This window comes from Rhynchophorus ferrugineus, unplaced genomic scaffold (assembly GCF_030347505.1).
Source record: "Rhynchophorus ferrugineus isolate W39M unplaced genomic scaffold, kcgeb_rfMv2 rfM4, whole genome shotgun sequence".
NCBI classification, from domain to species: domain Eukaryota; kingdom Metazoa; phylum Arthropoda; class Insecta; order Coleoptera; family Curculionidae; genus Rhynchophorus; species Rhynchophorus ferrugineus.
Genome location: NW_027472583.1, coordinates 28,280,043 through 28,300,443, shown reverse-complemented (window position 1 = coordinate 28,300,443; position 20,401 = coordinate 28,280,043). Strand labels below are relative to the sequence as shown.

Below are 20,401 nucleotides of genomic sequence, written 5' to 3'. Positions count from 1 at the left end.
GATGAATAACAAACTAATGGATCGGAATATATTTTTATTTTTTACATTTCATTCGTATATATTAAATATTTAATTGTTGATATTAGCAATCATGTAATATATATAAATAAATTATCTACATAACACTACACTGTTTTATTGCGTTATGCTACACGCTTATTAATTATTTTATGATCAAATAAAACGTTTTAAATTTTAAAATATCACCTTTGTATTACTGGTTGCATAATATTAAAATATTGAAGAAATTTTTATGCATATTTGCAATAATAGTACAAATATTATACTCGCTCATTTTGTATTTTATGATTCAACAGAATAAAATTATTAGTGCGCAGTATCTAATTAAAAATATTGTATTTTTAGTTGCTTTCTATTATTTGACACTTATAAGTTATTATTTAATTATATATTGATACCCATGTTAAAAAGCGATTGAACCAATGTAATATAATGAGTTTATCTTTTATCTACTACTATTTGAAGTGGATCTAAATAATTTCTCAAGGAAGAGTACTTAACTGAAGTAGGCAACTCCCGATATTACGTGAACGCCTGGTTGCTGATGACGACTGCAGCAAAACAATTGATTAACGTGCGTCAGCTTGACGTTTATCAAGATAGGTTATGCGTTTATAAGCGCAACGACTTTGTTTTCAATTTTCAGTTCAGTTTCGAATAACATGGCGAGAGCGTCGTCTCGCTGCCTGAAAAATGTATTCGGCTTCTTGATATTTTTAGTCGTCGCCCGTGTGGCGACATCCGAAGACAGAAATGATCCCGAATTTTATTACCTAGAAGCTAAAGAAAGCTCGAATGTGACCGTGGACGATTTACCTCACACCAGAATGGTGTTGGAGGTGCGAGGTCGTAATATTTACCCCAAGATGAGGGTGAAATTAACTAGAACGATGGCTCAGCGGAACGCACCGTGCAAGGATGCCGATTTCAAGTATAATGCCAGTGAGATACAGACGGATCAGAAATGGGGACTGTTTAATTTGACCGTGGCACATACAGTAAAGGGCAAGATATACTTTTGTTTACCTCATCGCCTCAGGGATCAGCCCGGAGGTCTCATTAACCCCAACCTCCTCGTTAGTGATCTTAACGAGTGGTTCCATCAAGGACCAGACATCAATGTAGAATTAGGTGATTTAGATAATACTCCCCAAAAGTAAGTGCTGTAATGTTAGCAGGTTATGTCTATTATCGGTACCGTTTATACTCAAACGCTCATTGTTCATCGGTCGTATAAGTAATGCAAATATATAATTCTGTCACGAAGTCTTATATCATCAACAACAACACCGTTTTTTCGTTTGTTTAATAATCGTCATAATGTCCCGAATTGTTATACAGCAAAATAAAAACTCAGTCATTCAGTATTCTTGTACGCGTTCTCGCCGTTTAGCGGTATCGTCATATGTAACTAGCTCCCCGTTCATTCTTACTTGATCTGGTTCAATCTGGATTCTCTGCTCCTTGAAATCGAACTCGCGCTTGAAGCCGCCCAAGATCGTAGGTTGGCAAAATATAATTATGGAAATAAATGTAAACTGAAAAAATGTTTTAGCGCTCATGTTTTAAAGCGATACCGAAATTAATTCGTTGTTTCCTTGGACGACGTTCAGATTTGGTTGGAAAATCTCACTAGAAAATTGTTTTTAACAGTGCCAAGAGTCACAGCGGGAATTCTCAAGAGATTTTTTATTTTATTGTCTAGTAGAACAATGTCTTTTTAAATTCCAGTAATTAAGTATTTTTTAATACTTAGATACATAAATGGCATGGCCGATCATATGGTCGATTTTAACAAATAACATTATCAGATATTAGTTTTAACTTTCATAATACAGGTAAAAATTAAAATATTTTCTGTTGCTTTTTATCCTGTTTATCAAAATATATATTGATATTTTCTACCGAAATTCTAGTATTGTCTTGATTTCGAATGTTGACTGGAATTAACAATGAGTATCTTGACAATGAAATATTATATTTTCAGCAGCGCTCCTCCATCCCGATATTTGGATAGCAGAATCCGTAGAGAAGGAAATGTAACTGAAAATAATAAAGTAATAAAAATACGGGGGTTGCGTTTGGAGGGTACCGATAAAGAATCGGAATTCGACGATTTCGGAGTACCGGTAATTCTGGCGGACAGCCCCAGTATGTTCCGCGTTTTCGGCGATGGTTTGGTGGAAACCATGACCATAACCTTCACCCCTGAACAGGGTAGCTTTGGCGATCCGTGTTATTTGCCGGTGGTGAAAGGCTTTGCGGTAAGCATCAACGACTGTACAAAAAGTTCGTATTTTTTCTAGTACTAGTTGACTCTTATAGATTGAAAATGGATCGCTGATTGGTACTAGTGCACAAGTTAAGATGTCTCTGCCACCCTTGAAAGAATGGGATACATTTTATATATGTGTAAAGGATGGACCTCCCAACTCAATGAATCCCTTTTTACATCAAGGTATCGAGCCATGGCTTCAAGTTAAAACTTATGAGAACATGATGCCTCTATGGGCTTCCATAGTAGTCATTATTATTTGCATATCTTTTTCATCGTTATTTTCGGGATTGAATCTAGGTAGGGTAATAGTCTATTCCTAGGATCAAGCTAATTTAATGTTTAACTAATTTATAGGTTTGATGTCTTTAGACAAGACTGAATTGAAAATACTCTGCAACACTGGTACACCAAAAGAGCGTAAATATGCCCGCATTATCCAACCAGTACGTAACCATGGTAACTACTTGTTGTGCGCCATTTTGTTGGGAAACGTTTTGGTCAACTCTATTTTTACCATTCTACTGGATGGGCTAACATCCGGTCTTATAGCCGTCATATTCTCTACCCTAGCCATCGTATTATTCGGTGAAATTTTTCCTCAAGCTGTATGCTCTCGTCACGGATTGGCCGTAGGCGCCAACACCATCTACATCACAAAATTCGTGATGATATTAACGTTTCCTTTAAGCTACAGTGTTGCTAAGATGTTGGATTGGGTGCTGGGAGAGGAAATCGGCAACGTCTACACGAGAGAGCGTCTGAAGGAACTTGTGATGGTAAGTAGGGATTTGGTTAAAATTATCGTTAATCCAAACTACACGTAAACACTTAAAATATCATAATAAACGTAATTACAGCGTAACAAATCCGCATCCAGATATGACGTTAATTGTTCTTATATAACTGAATTAGATCTCAAGTGAGGCACCTAGAAATCTACTAAATAAGTAGCTTTTCAAAAATGTGTTATCTCTTACTAATAATCAATAATAATGTGAATCAATCAGTAAAATTGTGTAATACTAAAAACGTTTTTAGTGTTTGTAATTAGTTTAATATTCCGATTTTTGCTTTTTAACTCCTATAATTTCAACATAATTTTCATGAAGCATTTTTTATATTATTTACGATGTCAAATTTTGTCATCAACTGTATTATGTAACCAACTTTAATTTTTGATGAAGAATGTGTAGATTTGAATTTTAAATCAATTAATATAAACACAACGCGCATCCCTCATATTTACAAATGTTTTTAATACTCTTTAGGGTCGTTTAAATCGTTATTGGGCGGGTTTTTTTTTTATTTTTTCCTAAAAATTATATACAATATTACTCTTTCCGCTATGTCTGGATTACCGTATCTGTACATTTTATCAGGGTTGCAAGGCATAATAATTCGAGCCCATTTTGATCCAACATTAAACGGTTTTATATAGGACTAAGAGAATATTTTCAATATTTACACGGGTTCGGATATAATACCTTGGTTAAGCGGTAGATAAATATTTTTAAATTTATTGCAAACGTACGCCTGTCTAGATTGTATAAACATTATTCGATCTTAAATTATACAAGCCAAGATAAAGTGCGGTAAAACGTTTGATACATTTCGCAATACCATTCAAGTGTATTCGTACACTTACATTCAATCATTTAAAAAGATGAAGTTAATTAATAAGTAATGAGTTTTATGTTTTAAACAATGATTAGATTTTTTGGATGATCTGTAATATATATATCTATTTTTATTTATATTATTCCAAAATAAAAAATATGTAAGATTTATGGCAAATAGAAAACAGTGTAGTTATTTCGTTAAAATTGTAATATTTGTATTCAAAATATCGACACATTGATCAAATAACCTCCACAGCTTCGCCAGCACATTGCAGCTTTGGACCTCTTCTTTCAATATATTTGTATAAATATCTCTTTAAAATAATTGTATAGGTATGATTGTCGAAACGGGTATATGATCAGAAAATGTATGATACAATAGTTGAACTGTTTGAAAACACATGTCCTAATCAATGTCTTCTAATTTAGGCTGAAATAACTCGGTGAACTTATCGCGATCAACCACCAGAAACAGTTATCGTTTGGCCAACGTCATTTTCGAAATTCAATAATGCCGCCAGGCCAAAACCCATACCAAACAATGACACGTTATGGGTGCATTTATTTTTGGTCTATCGAAAATGAGCTTCATCGTACTGATTGATAAACTCATATCTAAAATATTTTTCAACAATAAAAACGTGTTGTTTTCTTGTATAGTACTATTCTTAACACAATTTCAATTACTGCAGCTTTGCTTGCGACGATAACTTTTGTATATTGTAGATATTGCAGTACTTCGATATCGTGTGCAGTTCTCTATGATCTTATAATGCAGTTGTGGCTTTGGAAAGTGTTGTCGATCTTGGCCTAGGTCCAGCCACTGAGCCGAGTATCGTGTAGAATTCGTAACTTACATCATGCGTAATAATTTGGTTGAGAAATAGATCGGTGGTGATCGGGTGCTTCTTCCTTATTCTTATGTTTTTTGGAGATAAATTGTTAAATATTAATTAATTAGTATATATTAGTATTAAAACTATTAAATTACTTCAGTATAATTTCCACAACTTCACTATAATCTCATCACTACATTGGTTTTCTGGACGGCTTTTAAGAACTTAGCTCAGCTACTGAACTCCTAAAACTGAATCAGAATTATTTCCATCCCTTACCCAAATATTTTTGAAAGTCAAGGGAAGCTAAATATGGCAAATAAACTGGATGCTGAAACAATCATGATTAAGGAGCTTCCGAGTTTTAATTTTTGAACGGATGTCTGCGGTGTTACCTGGAGACGAGGCTTGAGCAGTCGATGGTGGGACGTCTAAACCAAATGTTGGTCGGTTGCTGCATGAAACAAAATACCCTTCCATAACATCCCAGATAAACGTCTCGGGGTTGCCAGCTATTCGTTATCGGGTTCTAGTTGGCGTTGCTGGCACCCCGCTAGTTGGCGTTGCTGGTTTAACATCTGGGATTATATTTCTGGGTATTTTGTAGACCGTTATTCCACTATGTAAAATTCGACATGCCTCAAGGTCGCTACACCACGAACAAAATATTATTTACTTATCAAAAAAGTAGATGAAAAAATGATACATTTTTGGTATTATTTTGACAAAAATTAGTATACTTTTTTGTTTTAATTTTAACAATGTTTCTGAAGTTTAATTGATTAAATACTTTCAATTAGAACGTGTAACTTCCTTGTTGCTTTATGTACATTTCCACCGTCTCGATAGCTTATCACCAGCAATTGTACCTGTACTATTGACTCCAAATACTTAACGTAGCTTTATTTGGTGTCTGGCATTTGTACCGTCACGTGTATACATATGTTAACATTGTCAAATAACAATGATATCATTGATATTAAAACCAAATAAAATATTTTAGTAAAATATTTATTCCTTCTCATATCTTTATTATTTATTGTTAAATTTAATTGAATTCGAATGAATGAAACTATAAGAGTATTATTTTTCACATTATTTAACGCCATTAAATTTACATTACCACTTTTTTTTACATTGCTAACTCATATTTTGGGGGTGTATTGTATAAATTGTCATCAAAAAAATCAGGCCACTAAATGAATTTTAAAGGTTTTAATTGCATCGGGTATATTTGTAACCAACTTCATGTTGAAGCCGCACAAATGTTGAAACTTTTTTACTTCAATTCGAAGTAAAAGGCGGCTGAAGGGCTGCGAATGCTGTATAAAGCTTAAGGTAACCTTGCTCCATTGATTTCGACATGTGAGTACTGACTTGGACGATTTAAAAGTGGCGATTTTAACACCGAAGACAGAGCGTTCTGGAGATTCAACATAAAATTAAGGCATTACTCGATAATTATCCGTGTAAAAACGCAAGAAGAATATACAGAATTATTGAGAGTAACACAAGAAACGACTTCCATTCTATATAAAGCTTCAAGTTAAAAATAAAAACACTAATTTACAGGTCTAATATTATTTTCTGTCATAGTCATGATTAACGCTCATAATAAAAAAATATTTGATACAAACATATATTCTCATCTCTCTTTCTTGTTTCACTTTTCTACATATTTATTTCTGGATACAGTATTCTTTCAGGTCATGTTTTAATACCCTGTTTATAATGTGTATCTTCGAATCCCTCATAATTAATACCATATAGGGTCTATGTCTTTATTAATTGTAATTTTTTAATCAATTTTTGAAGTTTCTGTTTCATTGAATTTATCTATTGGTAATTGATTTTGATCATAGCAATAGTGGATGTCTAAACTGGTGGAATTGTTTTGAGGAAGGGTCACTTTATATTTCATCAGTTACAGTAGTTTTTTCTTAATTTGATCTCCAAACAGTTGCAATAAGGTAACTTCTTTCTCTTTTTTTGTTAATTAATGACGGTTGTTATATACGAATCCAAATGGAAATGCCCTCGTATTATCTAATTTTAGAGAGTACTAATTAGTTCGTTTCGTTTTTTGTGATCAAAAGTGCATTTATTCCAGTTCCAAGTCAGATGATCGTCCATACATTGTCGGGAAAACGTCTTGTCATTTGAGACAATTTAAGTTACCAGCCAAATTTTACTATTTTCTTTCTTTTTCTCGTAATACTCAACTCAAACGAATCGATTGTAGCGTATGTATTGCCTTTATAATGGTGTCTCAATGCTATAGGCAGCTCATAATATACAAACATCCTTTTGGCTTCACAATATAAACAGCATAACCCTTAAACCTAGGTGTTAATATTGAAATCTATGACAACAATTCTTTGTCTTCGAATTTGTTTGGTTATTCCAAATGTGCTTTATTTTTTAAGCTAAAATCATTATTTTTTAAAGGTCGCAATGATTCATTGTGCCGTCAATTATTATACAAATATTTGTGTTACTTAAAATGAAACAGGTTCGTTTACTAGACTGATACATTTTAAATGAAACTTGTATGTTATAACAATAATCAATCAATTTATTCAATATTTTTTGAATAGGTTTACTGTATATGACTGTTAAAGGAATACTGAACATTGTATCGCCTTCAATATTTATACTTTAATTTTATTGAAGTCGTATTTTCAACTTGGGACTATCCTTGTAAATATAGTTAAACACCTTTAATGAGTTTAACGAACGTTCTCCATGTTCTGGTCACGTCACTGAACGTTAATAGACACAATATGTTTCGTAGGATTAAGTTCATATAATGTTTATATAATTTTTCAGTGATATATATCATAATTTATGTCAAAATAGACAAAAAGAAAGGTCGCGTGAACAATATCCTGAATACTCAAGCGTAATCAGTTGTAATTTCATCAGATTACTAATTGAGATTAACGTTGCACTAATGGACCCTCGTTTACATCATTGAAGTTGATTGAATAATTAATAGTGTCGTTAAGTGTGACTTAATTTATTAATCACATAATTCATGTATTTTTCTGGGTAAGAATTTTTACATAAAAAATTTCTGACTGTTTTAAGATTCATTATAAATTTTACAATATACAATAACTGTTTATTAATATTATTATTTTTGGGGTATATAACACTATGGTTATTGAACATCGAAAATATTTGTAGTATTAATTCGTTATAGTAGAGGGAAATTGGGATAAGTCCCGAGTGGATGCTTTCACGGTTGGCAGACAATATTGGCAGTATTTGTGAGATTCGATGATAATACTCAATTTTGTTGTGGGTAACTGGTGAAATTCGCGAAGAAAATTGACAAAAAGCTATTAGTAACTGTTCGAAGTTGCACATCTAATATATCAAGTTTTTGCTTTGATTGGTTAAAAGGTCAAATGTGAGTCCAATATCACGAGGATACCCTTTAAATACATGCAAGTACCTAATAGAAGTCTCCAAATTAGAATACACTATACTTGCATAAATTCTAACTTTACATATTTAACTTTTGCTACATATTTTGATTCTTTCTTTATGATCACCATATTAGTACTTCATTCACTTATATTTAATTATACCAATTTAATTGAGTCAATCTTACTGCAAAATTCTTTCGAAAAAATTATGTAAACGTAGAATTAGCCCTAAATTTTCAAATTTATGTCATTAATACCATTTTAGTTAATATTTTTTAATTAAAAAATAAGCCTCGTTAAAATCAAGAAATACTGTAACTCTTTTAACATCTTTTATCTGAAAATGTACAGACAAAAATAAACTAACTTAGTACCCGAACAGTAACGAGCACAGCCGATCGTTAAGGACTCTTTCCGTTTAGTGTAATATCCGACCAGAATTTTATCCCGGCGGCGTGTTGCTATAAGGGATGTTCACATAATATTTTCTAAGTGTTCTTTATGTCTAATCACCTTTTTACTGATATATTAATTAAATCGCCACTAAATGTACTGGAAACCGAAACAACGCAGATTGGCTAAAAACCAAATTCTTCAAAGTGATATCATTCTCTCGTTTGCTGCAATAATATTGCCTGCAGACAGTTCGGATATCAAATTATATCCGTTCACTAAACTAAAAAGTCAATTCATCATGTGCTTTTCAGACGGTTTATTTTATCAGTAGGATGGTGCAATCTATGGTGAATATTACGAATGAAATAAGGCTTCCCTTTTATGTGTTTTCATGTAGAATTTTACAGTTTTTACATTATGTGAACAATAAAAACTTTTTTTAATGTTTGACAAAACTCAGCAGAAATGTTTAAACCGATGTCTACACATTTTTACCATGTATGGAGTTAAGTTTTTATTTGTGCCATCAAGTTAATTTTATTATATATTTAAGTGTAACATTGTGTTACTCGGTAATATTTCCTTGAATATAGGAACGAAAGACTTAAAAACTACGAAGGAGAGGGTTATACCACTTCTAATCGACTTCTTCTATAGTCGACTCTATTATCTCCACGCCTTCCTATCTCTAATTTTCATTATCTCATACACTTTTTTCCTCATCCGTCAAACACTTTCAAACTATAAGAAGGCCGGCTTCGTTGGCGTAGTGGTCAAGGCAACAGGACGGTCCTCCTGTTACGATGGTCGGGGTTCGAATCCTGCTAGGGCATGGATGTACTTTATGTTTATGATTACAATTGTAAATTTCTTTATAAGCAAAAGTGGAAAATCCGATAAGGAATAACCATCCCCGGTCACCCCAGTAACCAGGCTGGGTAAGACCGGATATCTTCTCGAATGGTTTCTAAGTTCGTCACTGGCCAGTCGGTAGGCTTAATGTCGAAGACCGTGGTTCGGAGCCCACGTTAAATTATAAGTCGAGTCCAGGTAACCCTGGTTGGTAAAAATCGATATACAAAAATAAACTCTTAAGAAATTTTAATTGAAGTTACTTCATTTTATCAAAATTGAAATATACGCTACCTTTCAAAAGTTTGGAAACAATAAGATAATTACAAAAAAAAACAATAAAACTGTTATGATTTATTACTATTCCAAATGACTATATTCTTAAAGTATTCTGAGTCCGATGTTTTCTGTTTACTTTGTTAGTATTTCTCTTCAATTCGTCACTTTTCTATTAAGTTCATTTCCATACTAACCCATGCTAATTCGAAAGGAGAAAGGACTGGCGGTTGTGATTTCATTATTTGTAAAATTTCTTTGTTTTCTTTTTGTTCTGGAAAGCCCTGACATAATTTTGACGAATGCCATTGTCTCGCTGAAAAACAAAATTTCGGTAAATTAGATTCACCTCAGGAGGAATTACATGTATCTGATATATTGTCAGATATATCCAGTTTTCTATCAATTTTAATCATATGGCCGGACTTTATGTTACCACCATGTTTGATAATCTGTTTCTTGAGCTTGTTTGTGTTTTGATATGCGCATCAAACCACGTCTATTAGATCCAGAAATCTGAATTTTGTACTCATCTGTCCATAGGGCATTTTTCCAGTTTTTATGTGATTTAGCCTACTCCAGTCTATTCCTCTTATGAGTGCTAGTTGGTCTTGGTTTTTTGGCTGCAACGCATTCTCTCGGAACCGCAGGCAGTAAACGCTTCTTTACAGTTGTTCAACTACAACTGTAAAGACTGGCCTTTTTCGTGTTTTATTTAAAGTAGCGGTAATTTCAGCACAGTTAAACGTCGAATGCGTTTCGATAACATTACCACAATCTTAAGCGTAGGCTTTGTCGTAGATTTGAGACGTTCAGATTTCTTCCGGTCTTAATTTCCTTTCTTCAGTAGCTCGTTTTCGTGCAGGATGGCTATTTCGCCTTTATGTAAAAATCTTTTCTGTAATTTAGCGTATATATATATAGACGTTCAATGTCATAAAGCACACATAACTCTACACTTATTGTTCTTGGAATTGTACACCCTTATTTATAAGTTCCAAGAAATCAACAATTGGTGATGAACCTTTGTGACCATAAAACACGTGTGTCAGTATTTTTTCAAAATAAGTGACAATAGATAAGAAACTAGTAGTTTTATTAAGTTTATAAGTCTTAAAAATAATAAACTCCAATACCAACATGTTTATTTAAAGATTTATTGCAGTATTTTTTCTGTGTCTACTAAAAATAAAGTGTTTCCAAACTCTTGAACGACACTGTATGTTGGCATACTCGTCCAACAATATTTATGTTTTATAATTGGACAGAAGTACAATTATAGTATATTATATATATATATATATATATAATATATCCATCATATTATACAATGTCGATGAGTTGTATGTTGTCTCTTATAGTGACATATGTCCATAGACCCCTTAAAATATTTAATATTCTGCATATATATATATATATATATATATATATATATATATATATATATGCAGAATATTAAATATTTTAAGGGGTCTATGGACATATGTCACTATAAGAGACAACATACGACTCATCGACATTGTATAATATGATGGATTCTTGCTCTCGCATTTCCTATCTCTTATTTGTAAAAGGTACTGCTACTGTTTGTTCGTATTATTCATTTTACATGTAGCGGAACATTATGATAACATCTATGATAAAAATTAGCCTTTTGAAAGTGACGTAAACCAGGCGTTCATACCATCTTGAATAATCGTGGTTTACTTCAGCGAACCAATTCGACTTCGGATTTACCTATTTAATTAACGTGTCAATATCCATTTTGTCATTATATTTGTAATTTTCTCCGCTCGCTTTAGATTTTTTTTGCTTATTTACTCTCTTTTGCTTTGTTGTATATTCTGTTGTATACATTTTTATATTCTTAATATCTTTTTCTTTGCTTTTAGTTTTATTCAGGCCCTCTTTCTGGCATTGTCATCGACATTACTTCTGCTTTATAAATGATAATGTATTGTAGGTCTTAAAAACATACTGTGGCCTAACCTTGAAGGAGTTTTTTTTATAATGCATTCAAGGTTTTAGTATGAAAAACTGAATATCACTCTCAAAATTGATGTGCTATGGTAACCAAATCATGTGATCTCTATCAGGGCAATTAATAAATAAATAATCTTTCCGATACATTTGGTAAGATCGCATGTTTTATGTAGATTTTAATAATTTCGCTATGTATGGCTTACGAGCTTACTTATGTCAAATAAAATGTAATTTTGGTCTGGTGGAATATTCTGTTGTGATAGTCCTGAGTACGTTCCGTGATTTTTATAGACGGCAGTTCCCCGACGTGTGAGTATATCGTGCACACAAGAAGGCTTCGCAATATTTTTAAATAATTGCGGGTGAAATGTCAAAAATTGTTAGTGTATTCAAGTTAAAATATGTGAAAGGGTATTTAAATAAAAAAAAATTAATATACCTGAAAATAATATTTTATTTAAAAGAAAGAAAAGAGGCAACAGGTTGAACCGCGATAAAATCACGTTATTACGATGTCGAATTTATTGTCTATCGCAATTTGTAAATTCGTTTTGAAATCAGGCTATATTTTCCTTATCGAGAGATACAATGCTGTCTGATACGTTCGATGTAACCGAATTAGCCTACAATTACCTGGTTGTCAAAAACCTTCAAAATCCTTTAAAACATTAGCAATAATAATGATAGGTTATAAACCTGCAAACGTTGACTTGGCTGTCAGAGTCAGAAACAGACTGCTTCTCTAATAAGTTACTTCGAATAGGTACGAGATTTAAACATTATTTTTATTTAATTATTTTATTTAGATTAGAACTGTGTTATATATCAAAACCAAAATGAACTTAAATTCAAAGTTGATACGGCAACATTGCGACGTTTTGGTGTCATAAATTTAGATGACGTGAGTTCACTGTTTTATTAAACGGGCTGTGTCATATATTTCTTAATAATAACTGAAGCTAAATATCTAACAGTTCCTATCCCAAGTAAAATGTAATTGTTCCAGAAACAGAAATCCTAAACGGGTGTTCTTCATGACACTTTCTAATATTGATAGTACTTTCTGTGAACGCTTCAGTAATAAAAAGTTATAATCATATTGAGTATCTATTGTTTAACAGCTTCAGTATTTAATTTAATTTCAACCACCGATAAATTTGAGGATTAGCGACAAGAGCTTTTTTAAAATGTAAAACTCTAGTTCAAATAGCTAACCTTAAGTTAAAGGAACTGAAAGTAGAGCTTTCTCAAAATAATTATGTCAATTTTTAACAGTGACAGAACCAATATCAAATAACTTAACAAAAAAATGACGTTGGTGGGATAGTGGAGCAAGTGCAACAGTTCAAATAGTTGGGAGCGATATTACGGGGGAAAAAAATGGCATCTACCGCCGATGTATAATAAGCCGAATAGGCCAAGTTGCAGTAGCTTCTGGTTCTTGAAGATGATGTCTGTGAAAGAAAGACTTCCAATGCGTCAATCAGTTTATGGAGTGTCACCTTTCGAGAAGAAGATACAGCAAACGGCCTCGAAAAAAAACATGGATCAAGATTATCGACTATCTAAATGACGACTATGATCTAAAAATTAGAAAACTGAATTTGAACCGTGGCGGAATTTAGTGAGGAATGTTCTGAATATGATGAAAGTACCACAGCAGCAGCAGTAGCGCGTATTGGTTGAGAAGTCGGCCGGTTGTGGATTGATGGTGATAGTATAATAAACAACGTAATAACAAATAGTGAAAGTTCAATATTTATTCCTCAGATATTCTCATCTCAAAAATCCTATAGTCCGATTAAAGATTACCAAGGACTAACGAATTTTTATATGCGTAATTGTAAGAGAGTGACAACTTATGAATAATAAATAGGTGTAATCTAAATGAAGTTACAAAACAAAGTATTTATAATGTACCGTGTTATTATACAACCAACCAAACTCTTTTACGGGGCATTGCAACGCATGCTGAATACACCTAGTATGTTTTAAATTTTTTTTATAACATCCCTATTAGATACGCTTAGTACAATCTTAATTTACAATTAATTTATTACTACTTTTCCTATGTACTCGGATTAATTAACAAGCAAGACGAGTGCGAGAAAATACATCAGTATGTATTCTTCAATTATAAAATTATAATTATTTATTAATTATTAACTTATGGCTATAGTTTGCACTAAATGTATACACTTTATATAAGATCGTATGGTTTTGTTCGCATCAATCTCGTGACATCCTGCGCGCTGTCCAGCAGTTGTATTGCTTCCACGTTAGTATGATTTAGTAATCTTCTTTCGTGTTTCAAGGCGAAATCTTGGATAACTTTGCAAATCCATTTGATCTCCAAGTCATCGTGCAGTTCTTCGTTGGTTACATAGGGATAGGCATTGGTAATCAATCGAAGAACCTTGTTTTGACAGCGTTGTATGACTAGTTGATTTGAATTTTTAGTGCAAGTAGCAGTTCGGTCCCGACCTTCATAGAGTCAAGACGTGTTTTTTCCTTCCCGAAAACGAGTCTCTGTAAATATCAAATAAAAATACATCTATATATTTTTTATAACTTCGGTTAACGGTTTCAAAGAACTCCCAGGTACGGGATACGGTAAAACGGCCAACCCAAAGTGACGTAAATACGTGCTCTCAAACAAAAGACGTTCCACGTTTTCAAAAAAGTGAAAGTTAGTGAAAAAAAACATTTAATTATAACAATACAACATAATGGATTTGAATATATTACTGAAATAAAACGAAGAACGAATAACGAGCGTCTGAACCAACAACTGTTACAATTATCTATGGATATTGCTGCTGTCCGTTTGCAACTGCAAGGTCACACGCAAGATGCACCAAAAAGGCATACTAACTATGCAGAACGACTACTACATTGATGAAGACGAACTAGCATTAAAGGTAGGGGAACAGTCTGGACCGAAGTAACAAACAAGAAGGATAAGAAGAGGAAGATGTCAGAGATGACGCCTTCGCCAATCGCAAAGAAAATGTTTTTAAATGAATAATTAATTAAAAATCATCATTGGTAAAAATAGAAAACAAATTTTATTTTCTGGAAAATAAAACCCTTAAAATACTTTGATGTAACATCCTAAAAATAATACATTGATAATTTCGAAAGCGCAAAATCTCGCAACTTTTTGACCATATGCCGATATCTTGTTGTTTTCGACATGACCTTCTTCATCTATTAATAGATCGGTGGTGGCCTGAGTCAATCATCCATATATCATGCGAAGGTTTGTTACGGTGCGTTATTATTATTCATTTTTGAGGCCTGAAAAGAGTGAATAGTCTCTATGTGAAAAAATTAGTTAATATCGCGAATCCGTGCCAATAAATTGTGAATTTTTACGTCTGAGCGCTGTCTACATTTTGTTTGTCTCAGACGTTACGTCAACCTACTCGCCGAGGAATGGGTTGACCGTTGGCCAGGATATTTCCGATAATTTCCAGAATTACCAGTGACGATTTCCAACATTTTTTTTTTTTGGTAGCGGTAAATTTTTTCGTGACCTATATAAAAGTTCTGTGTCTATTAATTGACTTGATGGACAAATCCCGGATTTTATAACGATTAATGTTTGATCAAAATGTTTCCTTTCAGATCGTTGAACTTCAATAGTTCTACATGTTTTAAATGTTCTTTCTACTAGGTCGAGTTCTAGTTATTAAAATAAATTAAAAATGAAGTCAAATTATTATTAAGTGCTTACATATATTCTGATCATGTTTATTATTTAAAAGGGCCTTTATTAAGAGACGTTGTTATAACATAAATTATTCGAAATACTTTATACATGATTTTCTACAAATTTCCCATCTTGGCGATACCGTGTTGAAAAAGCGATATTGGTTTGGCAGCGATCCGAGCATCGATCCATTTTCGCACTTCTTCAACTTTTCAAAACCGTATGCCAGCCAAATTGTGCTGCATTGATTTGAACAAGTGGTAATTAGAAGACACTATGTCTGGTGATTGCACTGGGTGCAGTAGAACTTCCGATTCAAGGTGCAAAAGCCTTCATGCAAGAGTATAATTTTTTGTCTATTACTCACTATTGCTGGTTTTTTTTTCAATACCGTCCACATTGTTCAATTAACATTGGTAGACACCTGCAGCGACAGTTTCATTATGTTTTAGTACACTACACCTTGCTGATACCGGCTGATAGCCATGAGAACTTATTCTTCTGTGTTAAGCCACCAGTCTGTCAAATAGAATTTTCAAGGAATACGTATTTTAGTCCGCGTATTTTCCGTCTTTTTTTTGGACCTTTCGATTGCTAAGCTGTCAGAATGTTCTTTAAGAGTTTAACTTAGTTTTAATAAGTATTGTAGTGCATTCTCTTCGGCTAATATTGGCCCTATAGACTTTTTTTGTCATTGGAATAAAAATCACTACATAATCGTTGAAACCAAAACTGACAATTGACAAAATTGACAATGGCCTACCATAGTAAAACAAATTTTTTTGGCAAAATTTGGTTTTTTTATTCAACATAATTTCCTTCCAGGATGATATACTGATTATAGCGACCCTCGAACTTTTCGATACCATTTTTGTAGTAAGATTTGTTGAAAGGGACTGCGGAGTTAGGAAATGCAAGAAATGAAAAATATGTTTAAATTTAAGTAAATTGATAAAAAAATTATTGCCAGTGCCCTGAAAAGAGTATCAAAGATATAGTGTATAAACACATTCATGTTGTCTGTTCTTTTAGCCTTACCATAGCTATAACCGCTAAAAATGTAAGTGGAATTGGTGAATATTACTGTATACTCACCTCTTCTTTCCGTTGATATAAAATGAGTTTTAAGTAAATTAAAAGTTTTTTTAACAATACGTTTCTTAACGTATATACAAAATTTTCCATATATTATATTTACGGTTTTCATAATTATAACTTTTAACGTCTAAAAATACACCATCCAACAATTTATAAACGTTATCAAAAAGTATTAAGATTAATAGATATAATTACTTGATACTATAATTTTGAGCTATACTGATATCAACTAAACCCTTATAAGGAATGTACACTCGTAACCAGACATCACACCAATTTCTTAGAATATCAAGTCATATTAGTCATATCATCATATTAGTCGCATTTTATAAAACCCCCCTATAGAAACAACCAAAGAAGGTATCTGATGTAGTCAGGCTTGGACAGTTTCCTATTGTAGTATAATTATGTATGAGTATTGTTGTATCTTTATCCACAGTTAGCCTTTGTAATTGTTGATTGTTTAATCATCGTACTGAATTATTTTACCCAAAATTCCACTCTCCTAACCAATAGTGTACGGCTGAGCAAATGATGTACAAATGTCCGCCTTTGGTCGCCTCACATCCTGAACTTGCAGCTTCTGCCTAAATTCCAGTAAACTAGATTAGTTCACAGCTACAGTCCGTCTTTGGTAGGCTTACACTTTGAATTATTATTATCTATTATTAAAGTGTGAACAATTATTTTATCATTATATTGCCTAATACATGTATTTTGGAAGGACTTAAAATTACAATTAAGTACACAGTTATAATGTAATGTAATATATGTAACTGTATCCCCTGGAGGCCTAATCCACCTAATTAACAATTGTATATCCGAGTAATATATTTTACTTTCATTAGAGAGCATATTTACCTTTTACGCTTAGTTCTTGTGTCCTTCGGTACAGTGTTTCCTTGTAAAGACATTTTGATATCATTTTGTTTCTCCTTAGTTTGTACTGTTAATAGCTGATTTCTGCTAAATGATGATAAAACTATATTTCATCATTGCATTCTCCTTAATGTATTTACCATATCTGCAAAATAGTTATTATTATTTCTCTTCTGATACATTTTAATCAAATGCTCATGTATATTTTGAACCATTACACACATATCTGTGCACATAAATCTTTCATACATTCTACCGTAACATTTCTTGCAGTTATCGTAAATTACTTATATACTCACCTTTAGTTGTTCCATTCTCATCACCCTGTTTTGAAAATTTGCAGCATTGAATGATATCATATTCAGAAAGCTTCATTCAAGTGAATAACTAAACTGTTAATTATCAATCTAACATTTGTTCACAATTATATCATTTGTTAATTTCTTCACTGTGTCTGATCCAGTTAAAAGACTCCTTTGAAAGTTTCCTTTGAAATAATTGTTTTAAATTATGTTGCTTTTGAAAAACTACTCATTGTTTTTATATATTTCTTATATATTTAATCTCTGATACAGCTAACACCAAGCTGATCTTGATTCGTCCCCCGCTTCGTATGAGGACGTTTTTTATTTCGGTTAATATAAGGTTATATTTTTAATTTTTTGAGATGTTTCAGTGACCATATTCATACTAATATTCAGTGTAGTCAGTACATTCAGTGTAGCTGAAACTCGGTAAAAAATATTTTCAATGAAAATCGTAACAAATTAATATTTAACAGAAAAATATTCTTACAACTCTAACGAATTTTACTGGCAAGATGGGATGGCCTCCATTATCTCGTTTCTGTTTAAAGTAACTGATTAGAGATGTAATCTGTTCTGTCTGACTTCCGAATTTTCAAATCAAAGTAATAATAAGCAGCGATTTGATATTTATCAAAACAAGCAAACCATTAAAACAATGTTTGCCAGTTTATAACCTATATTACTATTGTTTTGAAGAATTTCGCATACGTTTGAGAAGCGGACGACTTTGGAAGGCTAGTTCTTCGGTTACCCTTTTGAACTTATGTAGGAATGTTCGTCGGGTCGGTCGGTCGGTCGAAACGTGTGGCTGCCGCTGCGGTTATCTATCAGAACACTCACTACTATCTTTGGAAGGAATTTGCATGGGTACTAAAAACACTGGTTGAATCAAAGTTGTTTATTCTAACTTACGATTGATACATGTGGTCGATGGGAGAATGGACAGGATATTAGGTTAAGGTGAAGGAAGTACGGTAGCGCTGTGGAAGTGGTACTGTTACAGGGGGACGGTGATAAGAAAAAAGAGCGAGACGTCGTCCTGATGGTCTTTTATATCCTGGAACTGCATGGTACTAATCCACCGGCGTTGCCAACCTTTGTAGTTGTTGATGGTAAATTGGTGGTGGCCTAAAGGGTCGTGGCGGTCGCCACACTTATATCATTGTATCTCTTTTTAACTAGAATAACATGAGAAGAAAAATATTGTCTGATTCTAAAACGAATTTACAAATTGCTTTAGGATGTATGTACAAAACTTCTTTGGATAGATTAATCCATATTTCAACAAAAAAGTAGCGAAAACTTGCTTCTAATTTCTAACCGAACACAGAAATACAGGTAAAATTTATTTTTCTGTTGTATTCATGGGGGCGTGTGATGATTGACGACTAACATACATTCTGATAGATCTCTGACAGTTTGCGTCGTTATATTCACCGGCAAACTGATTTTCCGAGATTCTAATTGTGCTAAATCGGAGTAAAGTGTCGGCAGCGAAGAAAAAAATCAATTTCCTTCCATTCAAGGCGGATACAGGAGAGGTGACAACGATCGATCTGAAACCTTAGCAAAAATAAACTAACCCGCACCCATTTTGTCGCCCTGTTTCATCCTTGATATGTTTTTTTAATTATTATTACGCTAATGGTTTGTTGATAGTTTTTGCAATGGCCATTTAATTTATTTATATAGAAGATTATGAACGGTTATGAGTTGGGTGAATTTTAACTCGATTAAATCTACTAGGGTTACATGATAAATATTTGCTGCTATAAGTAATCTTGTTAATTTTTAAAAAGTAATAATTTTCCCCTGAGCAGGGGAGTCCTATTACGGATACCTGGTTGCAGAGGTTCGCAGGAATGACTGAGTTGGACAGGTTATGTGGAGGTTGCCTCTGGGCTACCCACTAAACTTCATATCAGCTGATACCTCTTACTATTAGGAAGAAGGGTACCCGTGACGTCGTTATCACACCATGCAGCTCGCGGTATCTGACTTAGTTGCTCGACGGGAAAGGTCGATACAATTGGGAGTAAGAGAACCTCGGGATAGCGTCGGCTGTGATAGAATGGTCCACGAAGAGTCGGATGATTTATTGGTCTAAAATATCCGCCAGGTCGGTAATGTATCTATTATCCGAGAGATGAAGAGTGGAGGAATATCTCGAGTAGAGCACGGATGTAAAATCGTGAACCTGGGGGACATTGATTATTCTCCTAAGAATTTTGTTCTGAAACTTAAAGACGTTTCATCAGATTAGGTGAACAACTGATCAAACCAGCATCTTGTACAGGAGAGTTTTTATTGAAAAAGGGAGCCTGCTGATCCAGTTGATGGACGGGAACAGCAGATTGACAATACCTTGCCCTTTCTGGAGGGACCTTTGCATCTGGGAATTCTACCTAAACTTGCGATCGAAGACAAGATCGAGGTAGGTGGTTTCTTCTGACCATGGAATTTCGGCGTTCTCGATTTTAAAAGGCAAAATGTTCGGTGCAAGACACTTCCTGTGGAAGAAGATGGCCTGGGTTATCTGTGGGTTGACTTGCAACCTCCAGAAATATAACCGCGGGACCGCCGCCGTCTCGAGTTGTATCTGGAGTCTGACTTGGATATGCGGTGCTTCTTATGAAGAAGCAAAGTAAGCAGTGTCGTCTGCGTAAAAAGCTGTCTCAACTTGTGGTCTCCTAGATTAAATCCTCC

At 33.4% G+C, this 20,401-nt stretch overlaps 1 protein-coding gene across 3 annotated transcripts in view; it reads left to right on the top strand.

Moving 5' to 3' along the window:
• Window positions 1-595: 595 nt before the first annotated feature.
• uex (metal transporter uex) overlaps window positions 596-20,401 on the top strand; it is a 29,029-nt gene continuing 9,223 nt past the window's right edge. Inside the window, exons 1-4 of one of the 3 annotated variants that reach the window (XM_076401491.1) lie at window positions 596-1,177; window positions 2,009-2,285; window positions 2,347-2,596; window positions 2,654-3,075. In XM_076401491.1, coding sequence (XP_076257606.1) covers window positions 684-1,177; window positions 2,009-2,285; window positions 2,347-2,596; window positions 2,654-3,075 — 1,443 coding nt within the window. In that variant the 5' untranslated portion in view covers window positions 596-683. Of the gene's footprint in view, window positions 1,178-1,384; window positions 1,522-1,576; window positions 2,286-2,346; window positions 2,597-2,653; window positions 3,076-20,401 lie in introns of those variants that run through there. The other 2 variants (XM_076401493.1, XM_076401494.1) reach the window with 2 other exon arrangements.